Source organism: Heteronotia binoei, chromosome 17, assembly GCF_032191835.1.
Source record: "Heteronotia binoei isolate CCM8104 ecotype False Entrance Well chromosome 17, APGP_CSIRO_Hbin_v1, whole genome shotgun sequence".
Classification (NCBI taxonomy): Eukaryota; Metazoa; Chordata; class Lepidosauria; order Squamata; family Gekkonidae; genus Heteronotia; species Heteronotia binoei.
The window spans coordinates 40,650,787-40,673,832 of NC_083239.1; the positions used below are offsets into that span (position 1 = coordinate 40,650,787).

Here is a 23,046-nt window from a genome sequence, read left to right on the forward strand (position 1 = left end):
GCTCTCCTTTATTGGCAGTCTTCAAATCGCAGCTGGATGATTATATGTTAGAGATGCTTTAGGCCAAGGGTGGGGAACGTTTTTTTTCTGCCAAGGGCCATTTGGATATTTATAACATCATTTGCGGGCCATACAAAATTATCAACTTAAAAAACAGTGCTCTGCTGAGGGAGAATAATTTAGGCCAGCAAAATTAATACAAATAATTGTTTTTCTATTTGAAGTCATGTGGGGAGAGCTTAACTTGGTGCACACACACCCAAGGGCCGCCCTAGAAAACGCCTAGGTTGGGAGCTTTTTTTTTGTAGAGGCCACCACATGGCTTGGCTCGGCTCAGCAATCCTCGAGGGCCAGACCAAGTGATCTCAAGGGTCATAAACGGCCCTTGGGCCGGACGTTCCCCACCCCTGCTTTAGGCTGATCCTGCAAGGAGCAGGGGGTTGGACTAGATGGTCTGTATGGCCCCTTCCAACTCTGATTCTATGGACATTTTGAGTAATGTTCTCTATCTTGCGCTGGGCCACTTGTGTTGTTCTTCATGTTTTTTAGTCTGCAATACAAACTATGAGAAATCAGCAAAGCATGTTCACAGTTCTCCAGGGTCCATTTGGGTATTTGGGACATTGACTCAGAACACCTGAAAGAGGCTCCATTAAGAAAACTGAAGAATGTCTTTATTTGCCATTATGGCACTCGATCATATAATTCACCCCAAGTCTTATTTAAAAAGTATGGAGGTGGGGCTTCCAATTCGAAATTGAAGTCTTGTTTCCTTTCCTTTCCAATATGTAGTGCATGGCCATCACTCATAATTTTGGTGCCTCAACTTTTCTTTTCAGGAGGCTCCTTCGTTGGTACTCTTAATGCTCAAAATCTTTTCTTGAATGTCTCTTTCAGTTTTTTCTTGAATGTCTCTTTCAGTTTTTTTCAGATGCTTCTCAGGAGGGAGAATGGGGCTCCAAAAGATCCACCCCACCAACTAGGACAATGTCGGCATGATACCTAGAATCAGTTCTGAAGCTTGGGTTCTTTGTTCTCTGGATGAAAGTCCTGTGCTGTTTGCCTCAGTCAGTTCTCGCCATAAGGTGTCTTGGCCCTTTACTTGTCTCAGGACTCCGTAGCTTTGGCCCGGACATTCTAAGCATCTTCCACAGCATCATGCAGAAAGCTCTTCAGTATGTAGAATGTTGTTACAAAAGAAAGCCCTCCACCAGTAAGAGAGCCCAACACAGGTACAAAATCAAGAACAAATTCGACCGCCATCACTGCTCCACACAATAATGACTTGGTCAACATATCAATCACAAATTCTTTGGTGATTTGGCTGGCCATGGGGGACTTTTTGACAGCCGATCGCAAGACATCGACAGGTTTGCCTACCCGGTTTGCAAGTCTACGGAGGGAATCTTCATCCAAGCCAAAGACTTTGCAAATATATGTCATTGTTCCAACCAAGATGCCAATATCACAGGCAAGAGAGAGGCCAGGGACAGGAAGTGCCCCAATGGCACAAGATACAAGGGCTACTTTCTTGATAAGGGCCTCCATAGCAGCCTTTTTCTTCTCCAAGATTTCTTTGGAGAAAGCTGGCAGAGCCGCAATTAAAACATCTCTCTTGAGGCCATCCAAGTCATTCTCCAGGGTCTCTTGAAGGCGGGGGAAATCATACATCTGCAAATCCCACCTGGAGATGAGGAAAACCATTGGAACAGATTCTCTCCCCTTTGTCAGATTATCACTGCAGTATATCCTAATCTTCTCCAGGCATCTCTCCTCAACGAAGTCTGGTTTCCTTCTTTCAGATTCTATACTGACATCTGCTTTGGTGCGCACGTAGTAGAACTTCTTCTTCATCTTCTGAATTTCATGAGCCAGGAGGGCATCATTCGTAGTGAAGCGATTTGAGGCGACAATGATGAAGAAATCATATTCCTTAAAATTTACCTTCTTCAGGTATTTACTTGGTTCGAAGTCGGGAGTCCCAATTCCTGGAAGATCCCATAGTGTCACTTTGGGGAATGTGGGATGTGGGTACTTCTTCCGCTCCATGGTGGTTTGTGTTTCCCCGGTCTCAGCTGCACCTTCTCCATAGTCTGGCATTCCTCGAAGGGCATTGACAAGCGATGATTTCCCAGCCCCTGACATCCCTGTGATGGCAATGTCAAGGGTGGTGTTCTTGACTAAATTCAAATCATTATTATTTTTTTCTATCACATCTGGGAGACTTTTATTTTCCAAATCATCCATCAGCTTTTGAAGTTCTTCTCTTATGACTGCTTTTGAGATGGAGACACCCATGGTTGTTCTTCTTGATGGTTTACTTGTACAAAACAGAAAAAAGTGAAGCTGTTAATTGGATGTCGGATAATACCCAAGCCATACTTTTCCTTTGACAAAATTGATTTAGCCAGGATTTTTTTTTTTGTAGCAGGAACTCCTTTGCATATTAAGCCACATACCCATGATGTAGCCAATCTTTCAAGAGCTTACAGGGCTCTTCTTACAGGGACTACTGTAAACTCTTGGAGGATTGGCTACATTGTGGGGGGTGTGGCCTAATATGCAAAGGAGTTCCTGCTACAGAAAAAGCCCTGTATTTAGCTATGTGAGAAATCGATTCAATGAGGGCATTTATCCACTGATGGATTGATAGATCTATCAGCGCTTTGGAAATTTATACTGGGGGAAAGATGTAGTAGCCTTTAAAAATAATTGCTGTCTTTTTATCCCCGCGGTCACTCTCTCAGAAATCCAAAATCACATCCCTCCCCACTTCACTTTTTAATGACCAGACCATTTAACTGTGAACTACATAAGGTTCCCTGGGAGGGAAAATGGTAGCTTACTGAACCATTTCCAGAAGGGAAAATGCTGCAGAGGAAAAGGCATAATCCCCCTCTAGGGTGCTGGCCTTTTGGGAGCACCGAATTGGGCACCCCCATGTGACTTGGTGATGTTATCAGTGTGTGGGGAGGGGAGGGCCAGAAGTTAGCCTTGCCTTGTATACCAGACAGTCTAGGGTTGGCCTTTTGCTCAGGCAAGCCTGATCTTGTCAGATCGCAAAAGTCAAGCAGTGTCAACTCTGACAAGCACTTGGATGGGATACCTCCTTGGAATACCAGCAGTCGGGACGGTAGGGGCAGGCTTTATTCCGCCACCTCTCTAGATATCCTCCAGGCTCCCAGTAGGGGTCAGTCACCAGAGGTCACCATGACTTCCAAATGCAAAAATGCCACTAATTCGGTGTTATTTACCTTGATGAACACTCCACCTGCCAATTTCCACCCATTAAGCTTCTATTAAAGGGACAGGACACTCCTCTCAAGGCCCGTTGACAACTCCACCCACATGCCTAAAAAATTAAGTTTCCAGTTGGAAACTCTAGCCATTTGGGAATTCTATGGTACCTATTGTACCATAGAGTTTTCCCTCCCAAATGGCTAGAGCATCTGGGAAAACCATAGAGTTTTCCCGGAAATGCCTAGAGTGCCTGCTGCGCGACGTCGCCGGCGCGATAATGTCACTACCAGGTGACATCATTGTGCCGACAACATCAGGGGAGGTTCCCCCCGCCGGCCCAATGTGGGCCAGCGGGTTGGGAACTTCCAGGGCAGGGGAACCCCTGCCCTGACCGGTGGCTTGGCAGCCCTAAGGCACCCAGGTCCTTGAAAGGTCAAGAAACCTCAAAGGTAAAAAGAAACTTCACACATTTCAACTCCCCCAACACATTAAAGGAATCTCAGCAAGTCTTGGGGAGACTTCCCTTCTTTTTCGGCTCTTGCTTAGCATGCCTGGTGATGACTGGACTCCAGTGCCGAGCCTTCGGTGGGTGCAGGGAATCAGGCAGGCTCTCTCCGGGAGAGGCACAAAATTAACGCTGTTCCCCCCCACCCACCCCCCGCTTCCAGATATTTGGATAGCGGGGGAGGAGGCTTCCACCTCGGGAGTCCCCCGCCAGGGCAAGGGAGGGGGGTTGGGAAGCCTAAGTGAGGTTGAGGAGGGGAAGGACTTCAGCAGGATACAGTGCCACAGAGGGCCCCCTCCAAAATAGACATTTCTTCCAGGGGAACAGATCTCTGTAAACTACACATAAGTTGTAATTCCATGGAGCCTCCAGGCCCAGCCTGGAGACTGGTAACTCCAGTAGGCGATATAGTTCCATTTCTACTGGTTCTCCATCTAGCAAGCCAGGTTCTTTCCTGGCAAGGCTCATGTGCCTTCAAGAGCCGCAAGATCGCCCATAAAATATATCACACCTCCAAGGAGAGAGGGGATGATACATTTCCGATGGCAAACGGGCAGGGCTTTTTTGTAGCAGGAACTCCTTTGCATATTAGGCCACACACCCTGATGTAGCCTATTCTCCTGGAACTTCCAGTAGACCCTGTAAGAACAGCCCTGTAAGCTCTTGGAGGACTGGCTACATCAGGGGTGTGTGGTCTAATGTGCAAAGGAGTTCCTGCTACAAAAAAAAAAGCCCTGCAAAGGGAGCTTTGGTTGAAATATGGTAAATTGTGAAAAGGCTGAAGAAGGACATGGCAGCTGTAAAAAAAAAAAAAAGGTATGTGCAGCCCTATAATGATAGGCAGAGATTCCACAGACAAAGTTTTCTTCGCAGCAGAAGGGAAGGCAGCAGCCGTTTCCTCTTACAGTACAATCAGCAAGTCTAGTTCTACAGCAAGGTTTGAGTCCAGGGGGACCTTGAAGACCAACAAAACACCCAGGGTCTATCCTTTCAAGAGTCAACGCTCCCTTTTGTCATATGCAACTATGAATGAAGATCCTGAATCTTGTACCACAGAGCAGCCCTGACTGCAATTTTAAACTGATTCCAAACTGCAATTGATGATATTGGATTTATATCCCGCCCTCCACTCCAAAGAGTCTCAGAGCAGCTCACAATCTCCTTTACCTTCCTCCCCCACAGCAGACACCCTGCGAGGTGGGTGGGGTTGAGAGGGATCTCACAGCAGCTGCCCTTTCAAGGACAACCTCTGCCAGAGCTATGGCTGACTCAAGGCCATGCTAGCAGGTGCAAGTGGAGGAGTGGGGAATCAAACCCGGTTCTCCCAGATAAGAGTCCGCACACTTCACCACTACACCAAACTGGCCCCTGCCTGGTAGAATGAGCTCTCACTGGAGACAATGCTGGATTAAACCCTGCGGAAGCCCCTAGGCCAGGGGTGGCCAACAGTAGCTCTCCAGATGTTTTTTGCCTACACCTCCCATCAGCCCCAGCCATCAACCATGCTGGCTGGGGCTGATGGAAGTTGTACAAAAAAAATCTGGAGAGCTACCGTTGGCCACCCCTGCCCTAGGCAGTCAAAATCTTGGAGGGGGCCCTCGCAATTGATCTCAGATCCGGAGCACCCACCCCACTGCAGCCACCTTCTCAAAAGCCCTTTCGACAAAGCTGCAGGGGAGAGGCAGAGAGAGGCAAACTTGGCGACAACGCCAGCAGCAGCCACACCTGGCAAGTTGGGCAAAGAGCAGCTCAGTTGCTGGCTGCGCATGCGGCTGGGAGGACTGCAGGCAAGGGGAAAACCGAGGGGGGAGGGAAGCCGGCCTGGGGCCCTAAAGGCGTGGGGACCTATAGGCCACTACCTACTTGGCCTAATTGTTAATCCGGCCCTGCCTGGGCCCTGCAAGATCTACTTCAGTTCTGCAGGGCCTGTAAAACAGAGCTCTTTCTTTAGGCTTTTCAGCGAAGGCAAGGGACGTCACTAATTATTGGCCTCGCCCCTTTCATTCCATCCCAGTGCTGTACGACCTGCTGGACCTGGACCATAGTCCATGTTTGTGAGACAGAATTTGCCACTTTAATCTCTGCTGTTATCCTGTAATTGTATTTAGTTAGCTTTAACCGTTGTTTGTCTTTTATGATGTAACCCATCTTGAGCCTGTTCTGCAGGAAGGGTGGGCTAAAAAGCAATAAAACAAACAAACAAACAAATATCCCCCCCCCCACTCTTTTCAATGGATTTGAAGGGGTGAAAATCTTCTGCCAGAAGTAACATTGGCAGCTTCAGTTTTCTGCCCCTATGCAGCCGAATTCCTCAAGGTCAAGGAAGAGAGTAATCGTAGGGCTTACCCTCACAGAGGGTGGTGGAGAATCTGTCTTTTGTGTTGCAGACTCAGGGGCGGGGTTATTCCTCAAAAGTTCACATTGGTTTGATAGACTATTATAAGAATCAATTAAGTGGGTCTGAGTTAGGGTTGCCAAGTCCAATTTAAGAAATATCTGGGGACTTTGGGGGTGGAGCCAAGATCAAGGTTGTGACAAGCATAATTGAACTCCAAAGGGAGTTCTGGCCATCACATTTAAAGGGACGGCACACCTTTTCAATGCCTTCCTTCCATAGGAAATAATGAAGAATAGGGGCACCTTCTTTTGGGGCTCATAGAATTGGACCCCCTGGTCCAATCATTTTGAAACTTGGGGGGTATTTTGGGGAGAGGGACTAGATGCTGTACGGAAATTTGGTGCCTCTATCTCAAAAAAACAGACCCCCCCCCCCAGAGCCCCAGATACCCGCGGATCAATTCTCCATTATTTTCTATGGGAATAAATCTCCATAGGGAATAATAGAGTTCCCAGGAGACATTTCCCTCCCTTCCCCCTGCTTTCTGACGACCCTGAAGCGGGGGGAGGGCCTCCAAACCGGGGGATCCCCTGCCCCCACCTGGGGATTGGCAACCCTAGTCTGAGTATTTAGGATCTTTGTCAAATCCTTTTTTAAAAGGCTTCTTTTTAACCCTGGGCCGATAGCTTGACATATGTATTGGAAGGAAGGAAGTTCTTCGAAGATGCTGCTTTTACTTTGAGCGTGCCTTTTAGTGAACCCTGCTTCCTCCTTCCTCCAAATCAAATATGAAACAGTGCCTCTGTTGAATTGTTGTTCTTTCCCGCCAAACATTCCAAGCTCATGGAAGGGTTGCTTTTTCGTGAAATAATTATTTGGAAGGTCAACACCAGATAGGGCAGCTGCTGACACAACACAAAGCCTGTGCAGATGTTTGCTATCGAAAAAAATCGGCTTACCTGTTTTAACCGAAGGCTTCTTGAAGAGACTGGAGGATCAGTTGCTCCCAGGTACGTGGCTGGGTGACCTTTTTCACTGCAGGAAACTCTCTCTTGTCCTTTTTGTGTTGCTCGAACAGAGGCTGAAGTTTCACTGGAAGTGAAAGAGGAAATGAATTTGTTTTTCAGGGAGTTAATAAGTAAATACCGCGCTGTGGCACACCCAGCAACACTGGTGTGATTTCATGTAAGTAGTGTGAGTTCTTATCAGCCACTGCATGTAACATCCGACACTACCAGTTAGAAACGTTACTTCCTTCTTGATACCTAACACTACATACCCATACAGCAAATATCCATAAGAACATAAGAGAAGCCATGTTGGATCAGGCCAACGGCCCGTCAAGTCCAACACTCTTTGTCACACAGTGGCAAAAATTTTTTATATACACACATACACCGTGGCTAATAGCCACTGATGGACCTGTGCTCCATATTTTTATCTAAACCCCTCTTGAAGGTGGCTATACTTGTGGCCACCACCACCTCCTGTGGCAGTGAATTCCACATGTTAATCACCCTTTGGGTGAAGAAGTACTTCCTTTTATCCGTTTTAACCTTTCTGCTCAGCAATTTCATCGAATGCCCACGAGTTCTTGTATTGTGAGAAAGGGAGAAAAGTACTTCTTTCTCTATTTTCTCCATTCCATGCATTATCTTGTAAACCTCTATCATGTCACCCCGCAGTCGACGTTTCTCCAAGCTAAAGAGTCCCAAGTCTTGGGCATTACTTAGGACCAAATCCAGGATTGCCCCACCCCTGGTAGGTTCTGAGACCATCTGCTCCATAGCACAGTCATTGAGAGCATCAAGAAACTCAATCTCTTTCTCTCGACCAGAACACATATTGACCCAATCAATCTGCGGGTAGTTAAAATCACCTATTACGACACAGTTTTTACGTTTAGCTGCTATCTTTAAGCCTTCCATCATATTATAATCCATTGTTATGTATAAGCAGCTCAGTGGTGAAACAGGCTTTTAAGAAAAGCAACCATAGTAAGAAAATCATGTAGAAATAACAGTTTCATCCACAAATCTTCATCCTTGGCTGACAGCTAGGGTTGACCGGGTTACCAACTCCAGATTGCAAAATTCCTGGAGATTGCGTGAGGGGCCCCCCAGAGTTTTGGAAGGTAGGGCTAAAGACCAGGAAGACTCCTGCCAAACCTGAGGAATAACTAAGAAGTAGTTAGTGGATGGAGATGCTACACAATCTGTGAGAGAAACAGAGGAAATGAATGGATACAAAATGGAGCACAGAGAGGCATATTATGAAGAGAACACACACTGTGGGGTGCAGAGAGGGCAAAAGAAGGGAAGACTCACACTGAAGGTACATCTCTGGAACCTTCTCCTCACTTTGTTGCAGAAAAAAATTAAAATTGGTTCACTTATTTCACAATGTATGTCTTTATATTGTCTAGAACATTTAGAAGTACTAATGCTTAGAAGCTCCTAGATTTTAGCTGCTGAAACAGCAAATTAGGTCAGTAGAAGAGAAGTTACTTCAGGACAGGGTTTTGCTGAGTTGGAGTTGATGGAGACATAGATAAGAGGGTACATGTGGGCACGAGCCATCACCATCTGTGTGTGTTCCGCTGGTAGCAGACTATGGGAAAAGGTTTTATTAGGGATTAAGAATTTAGATTCTCAGGCTAGAAAACTATATAAGGTTTAGAATTTTCTCACCAGCTCGTGGCTTGAGTCAGAGAAACAAAATGGTGTCTCTGGGCAAGTCAGCCGCAAAACTGAGGTAAAGATCTTTAACAGATACTGAGCATTTTTAGAGCTTTTAGAGCATTTAGAAATAGCCAGTATATGGTTATATAAGAAGTATATTAATTAAGATATAGAGTAAGTCTAACTACTGAGATTGCTAACAACTGAAGCAGGAAAAGTCTTTTAAGTGTATTAGCTCGATTTTACCTGTATAAGAATTTATTCCAACTGAAAAATGATGTACTGGAGCTAACTGGAAGTGTAATGTGAATTCGTTTGCTAACTGCTCTTGCTTTCGTAATAATAGTATAAGTCTGCTGTCCTGTGAGAAGATCTGCAGTACAATAACCATCAGTTGTTGATAAAATCTGCTATTGGGTCTCATGCACTGGCTCTATGGGAATGCCATATTGTTTGGGAATCATGGTTTGGGAAAGTGTTTATGAACTATAGAAAAGAAAATTTCTCTCACACATTTCCACTGGTGGGGGCACCAAGTATGTGAGCAGAGGGGAGACTATATATCAGGTACTAATCATTTAGAGCTCCCTGCTCCAAAACAGTACTTTGAGACCTAGAAACAAACTGTGGAGCCAGCGTATGAGTGCATTGCTTCGTGTTGAAACATTGGCCTCAGAGTTCTGGAACAGAGGTGGCACAACAGGAAGAGATGGAGGTGCATCCCAAGGTGCCGCTATGTCAATCCCTTCTCCCTCAGCCATTTTTTCCTGTCCCCCTTAGACATAGTGTGTCTGCCTTGAGCTCCTTACAGGATGTGGCTTCAGGGGTACCTACAGCTTCTGGTCAGCATGGGTGTCTCTACACCTCCAAAGTCTGGAATCTCTTTCAGGGGATTTAGGGTCCCTGGTATGCACTGTCTCAGTTGAAGGAGAGTGCTAATTATGTCCGTTGAGGAAGAGACCCGGGAGAAGCGATACCGGCGAGCAGAGGTTGTTTTGTAGAAAAACAGGTGGTGGAGCTCATTAGCATATGCCGCCCCCCTCCCTCACTAGCCAAAAGCAACCTGACACAAGAAAGGAGGGCCCTGGTGAGTGAGGCCTACTTGGGCTGGCTAGAGATCCAGGTGGCTTGCTGGCCGCCCCTCCCCACAGTCAAAAGGCCAGCAAACCACCTGCCACCCAAAATCACATAAGAAGTGGAGAAAGGATGGTGTGGGCTTCTCCAAGAATGAATGAGGGCTGCTGGGGCCGTGGCAAAACTCCTAGTGGCTGGCTGGCTGCCTGGTCTCCTAATCTAGAAATTGTTATGCAGCTGCACCTACTATTCAATGGACAAGGTAGGTGGGGAGGAGGAGAGGGGCATCAGAAAGATTCAGGAGCTGTGCTCCTGTGAGTTCCTGCTGAATTCAAGACCTGCCGGCAAGAGAGTGTTGGAATCATTATCCTTGAAATCTGTTAAGACTGGTGCTTCAACTGAAAGTTATTTGGAAATGGTGTATGAAGCCCTGACTCTGGGCAAATGAAACTGTGGGCTGAAGAAGGTCCGTCTACCGAAACCGGTTCCTTTCCCTTCAGTTTTTCTGGCACAGAAGAGAAGAAATTTACATGGAATCTTCATTGAAATTCTTTGGGACTGATACATCTTTACTACTGTACAGCAATATTGAATTTGTTCCACTTTGGATATGAAAAACACCAGACGTATATGACTTAATTTTTTATTGTTCTTGTAATTACACAAGTATAACTTGAAATTGTGGCAACATTGAACTTTTGGATAGTGCTACACAGTTTATTTTTCTGGTTTAGTTTCCTCTCTCAACCACCCATGCAACTGTCACCAGCCAGTTAGGAGGCAAGTCATCCTGTGACCCCCTCCAGTGCTATGCCCGAACAGTAGGGAAGGAATGCCAAGCATCTCTGATGGAGATTGGATTTGGTTAGATTGGCACTAGGGGTCTTGGGGAGGGCGTACAGCAGGAAGGAAAGAGGATTGCTCACATTCAGAGCTGGATTAACAATTAAGCCAAGTAGGCACTGGCCTATGGACCCCCACGCCTTTAGGGGCCCCAAGCTGGCTCCCCCCCCCCTGGTTTCCCCCCTGCTTGCAGCCCTCCCAGCCTGTCCATGCAGCCAGCAACTGAGCTGCTCTTTGCCTGACTTGCCTGTTGAGGCTGCTGCCGGTGTTGTCGCCAAGTTTGCCTCTCTTTGCCTCTCCCCCGCAGCTTAGTCAAAGGGAATTTTTAAGAAGGTGCCTGCAGCAGGGGCAGTGGGGTGGGCACTCAGACTCTGAGATAATTTGCAAGGGGACTCCCAAGATTTCGACTGTCTAGGGGCCTCCACAGGGTTTAATCTGGAACTGTTCACATTGGTGATGTGATTCGTCTACATGGGCACCTTCTCTCCATAATCGATGATGTTGGCTTTCCCAGAATACTTCAGAAGGCATATCCCTGGTACATGTGCCCTGCTCACAGCATGATGAGCAGGATTGTGGTTCTATAGGGCTGCCAGGGAGTATGTGAAGGAACAGTTGCTCCATGCTTGTGGGAGAACTGTACACTTGACATCTGACATTTGGACTCGCCCTCTGGTGCATCATGTGTATCTCCCTCTGACTGCACTCTGGTGGCGACCCAACAACGTTCTGGATGGGGGATGGGGAAACCAGCAGTAGACAGGATGATGGCTGCTTGATCAGCTACTACCAGTCTCTGCTCCATGGGGAGGTACTTTACAAGGCACATACAGCTGGCAACATCTCTGCCACTATCAGGAAACAATTACTGGGGTTAGTAGGCAGGGACATCTCCATGGGCTTCATTAGGGCAGGGACACATGCATTGGGCCTCAGGCACATTTACTGCGTGGCCCACCTTCTTCACCTTGTGGTTAAGGATGCCTTGGGTCAGAGTTTTGCAGAGAATCTCAGGCTGGATGATGAGGCTCTTGATTTCTGGCATCTCCTCCAGAAATGCCAGGATCTCGTGGGCTGCTTCTCGTGCAGTTTGAAGAATACCCATGCCAGAGCACCACCTGATCAGCAATGTCAGCACTTGCAGGAACTCCACCTTTGGCGTGCTTGTGCATTTGGTGGAGAAGAAGAGAGCCCTGACCTTGTTCTCTGAGATCCAGGTAGTGCAGGAGGAGAGCTAGCTCACACTGGGACTTTCCTCTATGAGAAGCGGTTTCCTTAGGGAATACTGGAGGGTCCAGCAGACATTTCCCTCCCCCCCCCCCCCCGCTTTCTGATGACCTTGAAGTGGGGGGGCGGGACTCCAAATTGGAGGATCCCTTGCTCCCCAACTGGGAATTGGCAACACGACAGCATCCTGTTACAGGTCTGCTGTTGCGGGTTATGTAGTATTTTGTTTGGATTACTGCCTTTTTAATAGAAAGGAGCCAATGACAGGGCTAGATCTGGTTTAGATATATAACCCCCAGACCCTGTATCAGTATATTTGTATTTTATTTTTAAATATATATATATATATATATTTACAGAATTTAAAAAAAGGAATTAGAAAGAAAAATCATCAATTTTTCTTTACAAATATTAAGGACAACTAATATGAAAATATAAAACATGAAAAGTCATAATAAATAACTATAACTTTATAGACGGACTATACTACTATTTCCACATAATATAGTTTCATTATTCTCTAACTAGAAGGCTGAAAAGAAGAAAGAATGGCAAGAAGAATACAGATTTCTCTTGACTTTGTATATAGTTTTTTTTTAAAAAAAATAACAATAAACAAAACCAAAATATAGTATTCCATATGAAAATTAAGATTTTAATACTAACGATTAGACATATAACTATAAAAATTAACATTAATTAACAATAACCACAAAAATCACTATATGATTTTTAGTACTTTATCAATTTGAAGTCCCTATTATGTCTCTTCTTAGAGCTTTTTCTACAATAGATATAAAAACCTCTTCAATAGTTCTCAAATTCAGTATTCAATCTTTTATTTATATGATTCATCAGTTTTGCCATAACAGTGTGATACTGTTATGTTATTTCATCTTTCCAGTTCCCCAAATCTGGGCAAACCTCCATTTTCCACTTAGATTTGAATACTACTCGTGCTGCGGTTAACATATATCTAAATGATTCATGCATTGATCTATCTATATTCATTGGTAGGATTCCCAATAACTTAATTTCAGATTTCATGATGAATTTTATATTCAAAATTACTTGCAGTATGTATTTCTTTCCAAAATCTGCTAGTCTTTTTACAGGACCTCTGCATATGGTAAAAGTACTGCCAATCTCTTTGTATTTCCAACACCTTCCTTTGTAATTTTATCCATTCTCTCAATATCTTTTGGGGTGACATACCAGTGGAAAAAAAATCCTTTGATGTTTTGATCTTGTCTGAGTCTGAAAGCAAAATTTCTCACTGGAAACATAAACAATAATGGTGATAACAGGCATCCTTGTCTTGTCCCCTTTTCAACTTGAAATCCATCAGTTAACAATCCGCTATTTTTTTTGCATTTTGCTTCATGTCGGGTGATAACAGACAGGCATTTAAGGGAGGTGTCCCAAATTGGGCTGATTCAAAAAGAGCCGTCCCGAACCCTCCACATGCTCCCCAGCACGGCAGCTCTATCCCATCAGTAATGCGGCTTGGCGCGATCAGACAGGGGGCTCTTCAGAGGCCGGACTGCTTATTTCTCCCCCAAGGAATCACGCGCTCATGCTCTCAAGCACTCTGGGTAGTTTTTACTCCTCCCCCAGCAAAAAAAAAAGCTGGAAATGGCTTGGGGCAGCTTGGCAGTTCCACACCACCAAGGTGCCTCACTTGACACTTCCCGATCCAGACACCGAAGAGGGAAGTGGTGTGTGGTTCAAAAATTTGCTACCACTGGTAGCTTTTTGAGCTGCTCTGAGGCTGCCAGAGGATGGGGTGAGTACGGGTTGAGGCCCGGCAGCAGATGTTCATATTTGCAAGGATTTTTTGGGTCCATTTCTGAGGCGTCTCTGAGTCGCCCTGAACTGCCAACCTATTATCACCCATATATTTCCTGGATCCAATTTATAAATCTTGGTCCACAGTTTAAATACTGTAGTACTCTTTACAATATTTAGAAATACGGGGCTCACATTTTAAGGATACCTCGGCTGTGGTACTTTTTAAAATGAGCTTCACAGGCAATGTGAAGGTGCCTCCCAGCCACTGTAAGTATCACCTGGCCAGGGCTCTTTTTCTAGCAGGAACTCCTCTGCATACTAGGCCACGCCCTCCTGATGTAGCCAATCCTCCTGGAGCTTACAGTAGGCCCTGTACTAAGAGCCCTCTAAGAGTCCTGCTCCTGGTCCAGATAAGGCAGCTCCTACACACTATTAGTTTAGTCCCGCCTGAGTGGGGAGGCTCCTATCCTGGCTGACATAAGTCACTTATGGTTCAAAGAGATTGGCTCCCAGCCAGTGCAGGCCAGGCTCAGGGCCCGGTACAGATGCGACTCTTGCTGGTCCCTTTGCCTTCCCTCCCTCCTTTGTGGGGACAGCACCTTTTTCCAGGGTTGTTTTTTTCTTCTCTGCAAGAAGAATGGCTGTGGCATCTTGTTCATGGACCTCTTAGTTCAATTCACTTGAAAATTGGGATTCTTTAGTGGAGAGAGTGCAATAACTCCCATCCAATTTTGGCGTCTTTTGATCAAAAAACAGCCCTCCGGCCCTCCTCAACTCACCCTAGGGAATAATGGATTCTAAATAATTCTGGGATTCTGGACCCCCTTATCCCCTGAACCTGAATTCTGAAAAAATAACCGGGGACCCAAATACCATCATTTAGGCTCTTCCGAAAATCTGAATCTGAAAAATATTGTGTGTTTTTTTTCCAGTGCATATCACTCCCCAACAAGGCATTGAGACTAAAATAGAACAAGAAGATGGAGACAAAATGAAAGACAGAATGAAAAGTGAATATATACAGTAAAACAGAAGAAATTAGAATGAGAGAGAGAGAGCGCGCAATTAGAAAAACAGTCTAGGTTATGCTCATGACCCTTAGGGGAGGTTGAGTCTATAGAATACATATTCTTCAGCTGTCCATTCTACATGGATGCTATTCTTGGAATTATTAGCCTGCTACTTGTATGATCCCTGGTCACATAAACACAAACAATGTTGATTTCTATCTGATAATAATTCTAATATCACATTTCAAGTTGCTAAATTTTGTGCTTTAATTCTTAAATAATGGGAATTGATTCTTAAAAGTTCTTAAATTCAAAGTTCTATTAATGTATTTCATGTCTGATTGAACTGTATGCTGGTCTAAAGGCCACAGTAAACAACAACAACTACTACTACTACCACTACAACCACCACTACTACAGTGTTCTGTTCTTTCCATCCCAACACACTCCCTCTTTGGCTTTTTGGCAGGTTTAGCAGAGCTTTTTGGCTGGTTTAGGGGAGCCTAATTTATACATTCAATTTTTTCCCCCTTTCTTCTCTAGTGTAAAGATGTTGTACATCATTCCTTCATTTAGTGCCTTCACTTCTCTTTTTGGATGGGCGTTTCCAATTTTTAGTTAGGGCTCTGAACAGCCGACGGCTTTTGAGATTCAGCAGAAAACTTCTCAGCATGCAGAATGTGGGTCCAAAAGTATAACTTCCAAAAGTACAAGAATAACTTTTTGAGTTTGGGTTCCTTGTCCTTCACATGATATCCAGAAGCTCGTTGCCTCAGTCATTCATCACAGGGGTCTCAGCACTGTGTTTGGCATGTGACTCTGTAGCTTTTGCCAGGACATTCTTAGCATCTTCCACGACATCATTCAGAATTTTTTTCATTATGAAATAGATAGTTACAAAAGAAAAAGCTCCACCAATTAGAGATCCCAGCAACGGTATGAACCACAGAACATATGCAACTGTGGTCCTTATCCAGGACTTCGGTAACTCAGTCTTCACCTGATCCTGTACAAATTCTATGGTGATTTTGGGGGGCAACTTCTTGATAGCTGATCTCAATTCATCAATAGGTTTGCCAACCCGTTTTGCAAGTATATAAAGAGACCTTTCATCCAAACCAAAAATCTTGTAGAATTTTTCCATTGTTGTCACCAAGAATGGAAAGTCGCAAACAACAGAGAGATCTGGGATAGTAATGGCGTCTATAACACAAGACACAAGGGCTGCTTTCCATAAAATCTGCTCTATAGCAGCCTTTTTAATTTCTAGGGCTTCTCTTGAGTAAGCTGGCATGGATTCAATTATAACCAGTCTCTTGAGGTCATCTTGTTCATTCTTTAAGGTGTCTTGCAAGAGGGGGAAATCGTATAAATTTGGCTTCCAGCTGGAAAGGAGAAAAACCTTTGGGTTAGATACCCCTGCTTTTCTCAGATTTTCACAACAATATTCCCTAATCTTCTCAAGGGATTTTTCTTCACCGATGTAGTATGGATTCCTTTCTTCGGACATTATACTCAGATCTATTTTGGAGCGCACCAGGTAACACCACTTTCCCATTTTCTGAATTTCATTGCTTAGGAGGGCATCATTTTCTGTAAAGCGTTCTGCGGTGACAATAATGAAGAAATCATACTTTGCAAATTCGGTCATCTTCAGATATTCATTTGCTTTAAATTCTGTTGTCCCAATTCCTGGTAGATCCCATATGGCTACGTTGGGAAATATGGGATGTTTATATTTCTTTGGCTTCATTGTTGTTTCTGTGGTACCAATCTTAGCTGCACTATCATCATAATCACTCACGCCTCTCAGAGCATTTACAAAGGATGATTTACCAGCTCCAGATACCCCTGTGATGGCAATGTCAAGGGTGATGCTGTTTAGTGAGTCCAGTTCTTCCTTAATTTCTTTTGAAAGATCTTGGAGAGTTTTGTTTTCCAAAGCACTCTTCAGCTTTTCCAGTTCAGTGGTTATCATTAATTTTGTGACGGTGTGCCCCATTTTGGATCTTCCTCTTTTGCTGTTCTGAGAAAGAAAAGAAAGAAGGAAAGGCTGATTAGTACATCAGTGTTTGACTGTGTTCAAAGGAGGCTCTCCATGGTTAATCTGGATTGTGCGAGAAAACAGATTCATCAAGAGGGCGCTCATTTGAAGCAGCTGTGCCCACAAAATGAAACAACGGAAACCACAGTCTAGATTGAGAAGATGCTTAGACAAAAACTGTGACCAGTGATTTAAATAGCCACTTAACAGTGATATGAATGATAAATATTATTATTTAGGTTCCAACAATATGCAAAACAGACAACCAATTAAACAGGCCTCATTTTGTAGCGGGAGATCCTTTGCATATTAGGCCACACACCCCTGATGTAGCCAATCTTCCAAGAGCTTACAGGGACTACTGTAAACTCTTGAAGGATTGGCTACATCAGGGCTGTGTGATCTAATATGTAAAGGAGTTCCTGTTACAACATGAGCCCTGCTTGAGTGCTCTTTGCATACAGTTCAAAGAATCTCTCTTAATTCAGTTATATCATCCGCTTCCACATCCATCAAATTGTTGAAGGTAAACTCCAAATTGTAGCACAGCCAAGATGAAAAACATGAATGAGGCAGTCTTTGAAAAATGAATCCAAGCTCACAAGTGGCACATTAATCCAACAAATAACCGTGGCACTGTTAGCAATCCATTCATTCATTCTGGCAGCGTGCCTTGCTAGATATTACTAACATGTTTCGATGGAGAATTTTTCTTCCAAGGCCAATTGACTTATTTCGGAACCTATGCTCAAAACAACCTCTCTTGCATTAGTCTCACTACTGCAGTCGGAGAACCAGTTGCCAACTGCAGTACTGAGACTAATGCAAGAGAAGTTGTTGTGGAAGTGGATGATACATCTGAACAGGGCCTGCTACAGGCCCTGCTCTAAGAGCCCTGTAAGCTCTTGGAGGAATGGCTACATCAGGGGTGTGTGGCCTAATATGCAATGCAGTTCCTGCTACAAAAAATGCACTGCATCTGAATGAAGAGACTCTTTGAGCTACATGCAAATAGTACTTTATTGATTGCTTGTTTTGTATATTGTTGGAACTTAAATAATAATATTGTCAAAACTTAATATTTATCATTCATATCACGTTAAGTGGTTATTTAAATCACTGTTCATGGTTTTTGTCTAAGTGTTTGCTCACACAATGAAACAACCTGATCAATGCTGCCATGGAAAGCACCTACTCTCTCTACCTTCTATAAATGGCACAAAGCAGCATTATTTTTAGCACACCTTTAGTGGGCATAAATAATGAACATCTCTCTCAGCCAGCAGAGACAATGTTGAAGTTTTAACCGGATGTATTAAAAAATTTAATCTCATTTTTGATTATGCATGCTTATAATTTACTAGGAATAAGGGCCGTTGTGAAGAAAAATACAACAGGCTCTAGAAAGAGACTCTGGGTGAGTGCCCCCCCCCCCATGGGTGACATTGGGGGTTTTGCTGCCCATGCCATCCCCATGCCTGGGGCCTCCCATGGGCATTGGAGTGAGGCCGCGCTGCCTCTTTCATCTGCCCGGATCCTGGGAGTAATTTGCAGCTCCTAGGACAACCTTTTAACTCTCCAAAGTCTTTCAGTTTCAAATCTCACAATATTAGATATCATAAAACTTTCTGCACTTTATGGTGCAGACAGAAGTCATTAAAGCTGCGGGGTGGGGGGAGGCTTGAATTTTTAGGAATACAGAACCCTGTTTTTGTTCTTCCTGATTTGCCAAAGGATGGCAGAGGTGAGTAAGAATGTTCATTGTTTAATCTGTTGTTAATTTTCATCGATCCTTTGCTTAGGGTTGCCAGCTCCAACTCAGGAAATATCTCGGATTTTGGGGGTGGAGCTGGGAGACTTTCTCATTTCAACTAAATACATAAATACATAATACAGTAGTGAATACAGTCTTCATATCCTCCTCTTTTTTCTTTTTTTGTTTCCCAGCAGCTGCTAAATGAAAGTGAACACACACACTAAACGAAAGTGAACACACACACACTCACAAAGCAGCCAAAATAAACAGTCTGCATGCCCACGTTTTTGTAATGTACATGGGGCAATGGTGTAGATAGCCTTTTTACTCACTGGAATTGCTGAAATTAACAACCTGCTGTATTTCAACCAACTTACAGGGAGAGAGAGGTCTACGGAGTGGCCAACGGTAGCTCTTCAGACGTTTTTTGCCTACAACTCCCATCAGTGGTAGCTTTTTGAGCTGCTCTCAGGATGCCAGAGGACGGGATTGGGATGGGCGGAAGATGTTTGTGTTTGGAAAGATTTCAGAGGCGTCTCTGAGTTGGCCTAAAGTGCCAGTCTGCAATCACCCTTAATTTTTTTTTAAAAAATAAAACATACTTAAACATTAGCATTGATTGGTCTTAAAGGTGCTTTCTTTCTATTTCTCCCATGGGATCCAGGGAACTGGGCAAAGGATGCTCTGGCTCTTTTCTTCCCTTCTCAAGGAACCAAGAGGGAGAGGAGCCTCAGCCAACAGATGGAAGAGAGGCTTGGCCCACCAGCTCTGCTGTGTGATTGAGAGAACTTGGCAAAGCAAGCTCTGCCTCCCTCCCTTCCTCCCCAAGGGAGGAGCCTCAGCCAATTGAGTAGGTAAAGGTTTTGCTCTGTAGCTCCTGTGCAATTGAGCAAGCCTGGCAAAGCAAGCTGTGATGCCGAAGGAAGCAAGAGAGAGGGAGAAGGAAGCAGATGGCAGTCAGTTGCTTGGGGGCCTGATAGGAGCTTGAGGATTTGTGTCTAGAACTCTCCTTTGTACATCACACTTTCTTTACTCTTTCATGTCGCTCCCATTAGCATAACCTTGACCACGTTGATTCTCAAGTGGTAATCCCATTTGCTTGAGCTCTCCAAGAAGAGTTTCTGTCATAAAGGCACCTGTAGTTTCCTTTAGTGGAACAAATCCCAAGAAATGTTATTTTATCTTGACCTCAGGCTCAGACATCTCAGAATCCAGTTCACCCTCCAGAACATCCATTTCCTCTAGGAGAACTGATCTCTACATTCTGGAGGTCAGTTGTGATTCCACATGATCTCCAGTTCCCACCTAGAGGCTAGCAACCTTGCCAGTTTACTGGTTTGCTATGCTATTGCAATAATCAGTTAGGTGCACCTGAGCTCTAAGAATCCCTGCTAAAGGCACAAATAAACCATTTTGGGAAAAAAGCTACCTGGTTTATCTCTGAAAATAGGGATGGACATGAGCTGCAAAAATGGAAAGAAAAGAAAAGAAACCTGCAAAAATGAGACTTTAAAGAGACTGCACAAAAAAGTCCCACGGCTGAGTGGCAGGGATTTGAAAGCAGGGATTTAAGGGACTTTAAATCTTTGCTTTCTTTATTAACAAACTGCCACAAGTCTCATGACCCCCGACGGTGTATTTTACTTAAATTGCTAAAAATAAAAGGTAATTTTATCAATTAAAGTATCTTCATTAAAAAACCCTTAAAACAAGAAGAAAGAAAAGAAAAAAAACCCATATAATATAATTATAATCCATCTTCATTCTTATCTTTTAGTCCTTGTGAAAAGAAAAAGTTGAACAAAAAATAAAAAAAAATGTTCACTTTATCTCGTTTTATGACTTTAGTCCACTTATTATTCCACAAAAATTCAACTATTGTCAAAAATCAAGTGTCCTTTTACCTTTCATTGCTTTTCAATGTATTTTTGAAATTTCCCCCACTCAATTTTAAACTTCTATAAATCATATTCTTTTAAGATTATTGTAAACTTGTCCATTTCACTCCAATACATAACTTTTAGAATCCAATCCCACTTTTCTGGTATTTTATCTTGCTTCCACATCTGCACATATAATGTCCGTGCAGCTGAAAGCATGTACGACATAATCGTTCTACCTTGTTTTGGAAAATTTTCCATTTGTAATCCCAACAAAAAGATGTCTGGTGCCTTCTTAATGCCATGACCCAAATTTTTTGAGATCTCTTGCTGAATCATTTGCCAAAATTGTTTTGCCTTTTCACAAGTCCACCACATATGGTAGAAAGATCCTTCATGCTTTTTACATTTCCAACATCTATCCGACACCTGATTGTTCATTTTTGCCAATTTCTTAGGTATCATGTATCACCTGTATAACATTTTGAAACAATTTTCTTTAATGTTATAACATGTCGATATCTTCATAGAGTTCTTCCATAAATACTCCCATGACTCCATTTGTATTTCTTTATTTATGTTTATTGCCCATTTAATCATCTGAGATTTGACTACTTCATCTTCCGTAGACCATTTCAATAGTAATTTATAAATTCTTGAAATCAACTTTTCGTTATCACCAAACAGCATTCTCTCCAGTTCTGTTTGTTCTTGTCTTATTACATCATTTTTTATGTCCTGTTCAAGCAAACTCTTAATTTGTTGCAATTGAAACCAGTTATATTTATATTGTAATTCTTCAGCCGATTTTAATTCCACCTTTCCTCCATGTATTTTTAACAATTGTTTATATGATAACCACTTCTCTTCATTAGTATCTGAATATAACTTTATTACTTCCGTTGGCACAATCCAAAGCGGTTTCCTCTCATCCCCATATCTTTTATATTTTGACCAGGTATTTAACAAGTTGCTGCTTATATAATGATGTGAGAAAAAACCATCCATCTTACTTTTCCCATAACACATATAAGCATGCCAACCAAAAACATTTCCATGACCTTCTAGTACTAGTAGTTTTCTATTTAATAACGTCATCCATTCCTTGATCCACACCAAACATACTGCATCACGGTACAGCTTTAAATCAGGCAGCTGGAAACCTCCCCTTTCTTTTGCATCAGTCAAAATTTTCATTTTAATTCTTGGTTTTTCCCCGGCCCATACAAATTCTGAAATTTTCTGTTGCCATTTATTAAATTGTTTATTATCCTTCACTATTGGAATTGTTTGAAACAGGAACATAATTCTTGGTAAAACATTCATTTTAATTGCAGAAATTCTACCCAGCATAGACAAGTTCAATTTATTCCATTTTATCAGATCTCCATCAGGCTGGCTTACCGGTTTTAACCGAAGGCTGCTTTAAGAGACTGGAGGATCAGTGGCCATAGCTTGCTCGTCTGGGTGGCCTTTTCCGCTGGCTCTCAGAAACTCTCTCTTGCCCTTTTTGCATTGCTTGATAAGAGGTTGAAGTCCCATGGGACATGAAAGAGGAAGTGAATTTGTTTTTTTTCAGAGAGTTGATAAGTAAATACCCTTCTGTGGCACACCCAGCAATACTGGTGTGATTTCATGTTAAGTAATGTGAGTTCTTGTCAGCATGTAACATCTAGGACTGCCCGTTAGAAACATTATTTCCTTCTTGATTCCAAACACTAGCTACCTATTGCTATGGATATCCCCAGGCCTTGGATTCAGTGGGAGCTCACAGGAGCGCATCTCTTAAACTTTTCTGAGAGTTCCACCTCCTTGTCCATTGAACAGTAGTTGCAGCTGCATAACAATCCCTGGATGAGCTCCATCACCTATTTTTATACAAAACGACCCCTGGATATCCCAAACACCAGATATCCATTGCTATGGATGAGCAGTTCATTGGTTTAACAGGCTTTTAAGAGAAGCAACAATAGTAAGAAAATTATGTAGAAACAACAACAGCAAAAAGGTATTGGATTTATATCCCACCATATACTCTGAATCTCAGAGTCTCAGAGCGATCACAATCTCCTCTACGTTCCCCTGCCAACAAACACCCTGTGAGTTAGGTGGGGTTGAGAGTGCTTTTTACAGTAGCTGCCCTTTCAAGGACAACTCGGCTGATTACGGACCGGCACTTTGGGTCGACTCAGAGATGTCTCTGAAGTTGACCCAAAAAACCCCTTCTCCTTAATTTGTATCACTTCCACTGGTGGGGGCACCTTGAAGAGAACATTTAGTCAGTGAGCATACATCAGGTACTAATCATTTAAAGCTCCCTGCTCCAAGACAGAGTTTTGAGACCTGGAAACAAACTGTGGAGCCAGTGTAGATCTTGTTGAGGGCCTTGCTTTGTATTGAAACATTGGCCTCAGAGTTCTAGACCAGAGGTGGCACAAGAGGAAGAGATGGAGGTGCATCCCAAGGTGCCGCCGTGTCAGCCCCTTCTCCCTCAGGCATCTTTCCCTGTTCCCCTTAGACATAACGTGTCTGTCTTGAGACAGCTCTAGGAGTACCTAGAGTACTCTAGATACTCCTAGGGAGTACTCCTGGGAGACAGCTCTAGGAGTACCTGCAGCTGCTGGTCAGCATGGGTGCCCCTACACCTCCATAATCTT

The 23,046-nt window shown here is 43.6% G+C and overlaps 1 protein-coding gene across 1 annotated transcript; it reads right to left on the reverse strand.

Moving 5' to 3' along the window:
- Positions 1-952: 952 nt before the first annotated feature.
- On the reverse strand, positions 953-16,711 carry LOC132585843 (interferon-inducible GTPase 5-like). The gene is given in 2 exon segments (XM_060257719.1): positions 953-2,320; positions 15,528-16,711. Coding segments are annotated over 2 exon segments (2,397 nt in total). The 3' UTR covers positions 953-1,107.
- Between the last annotated feature and the right edge of the window lie 6,335 nt (positions 16,712-23,046).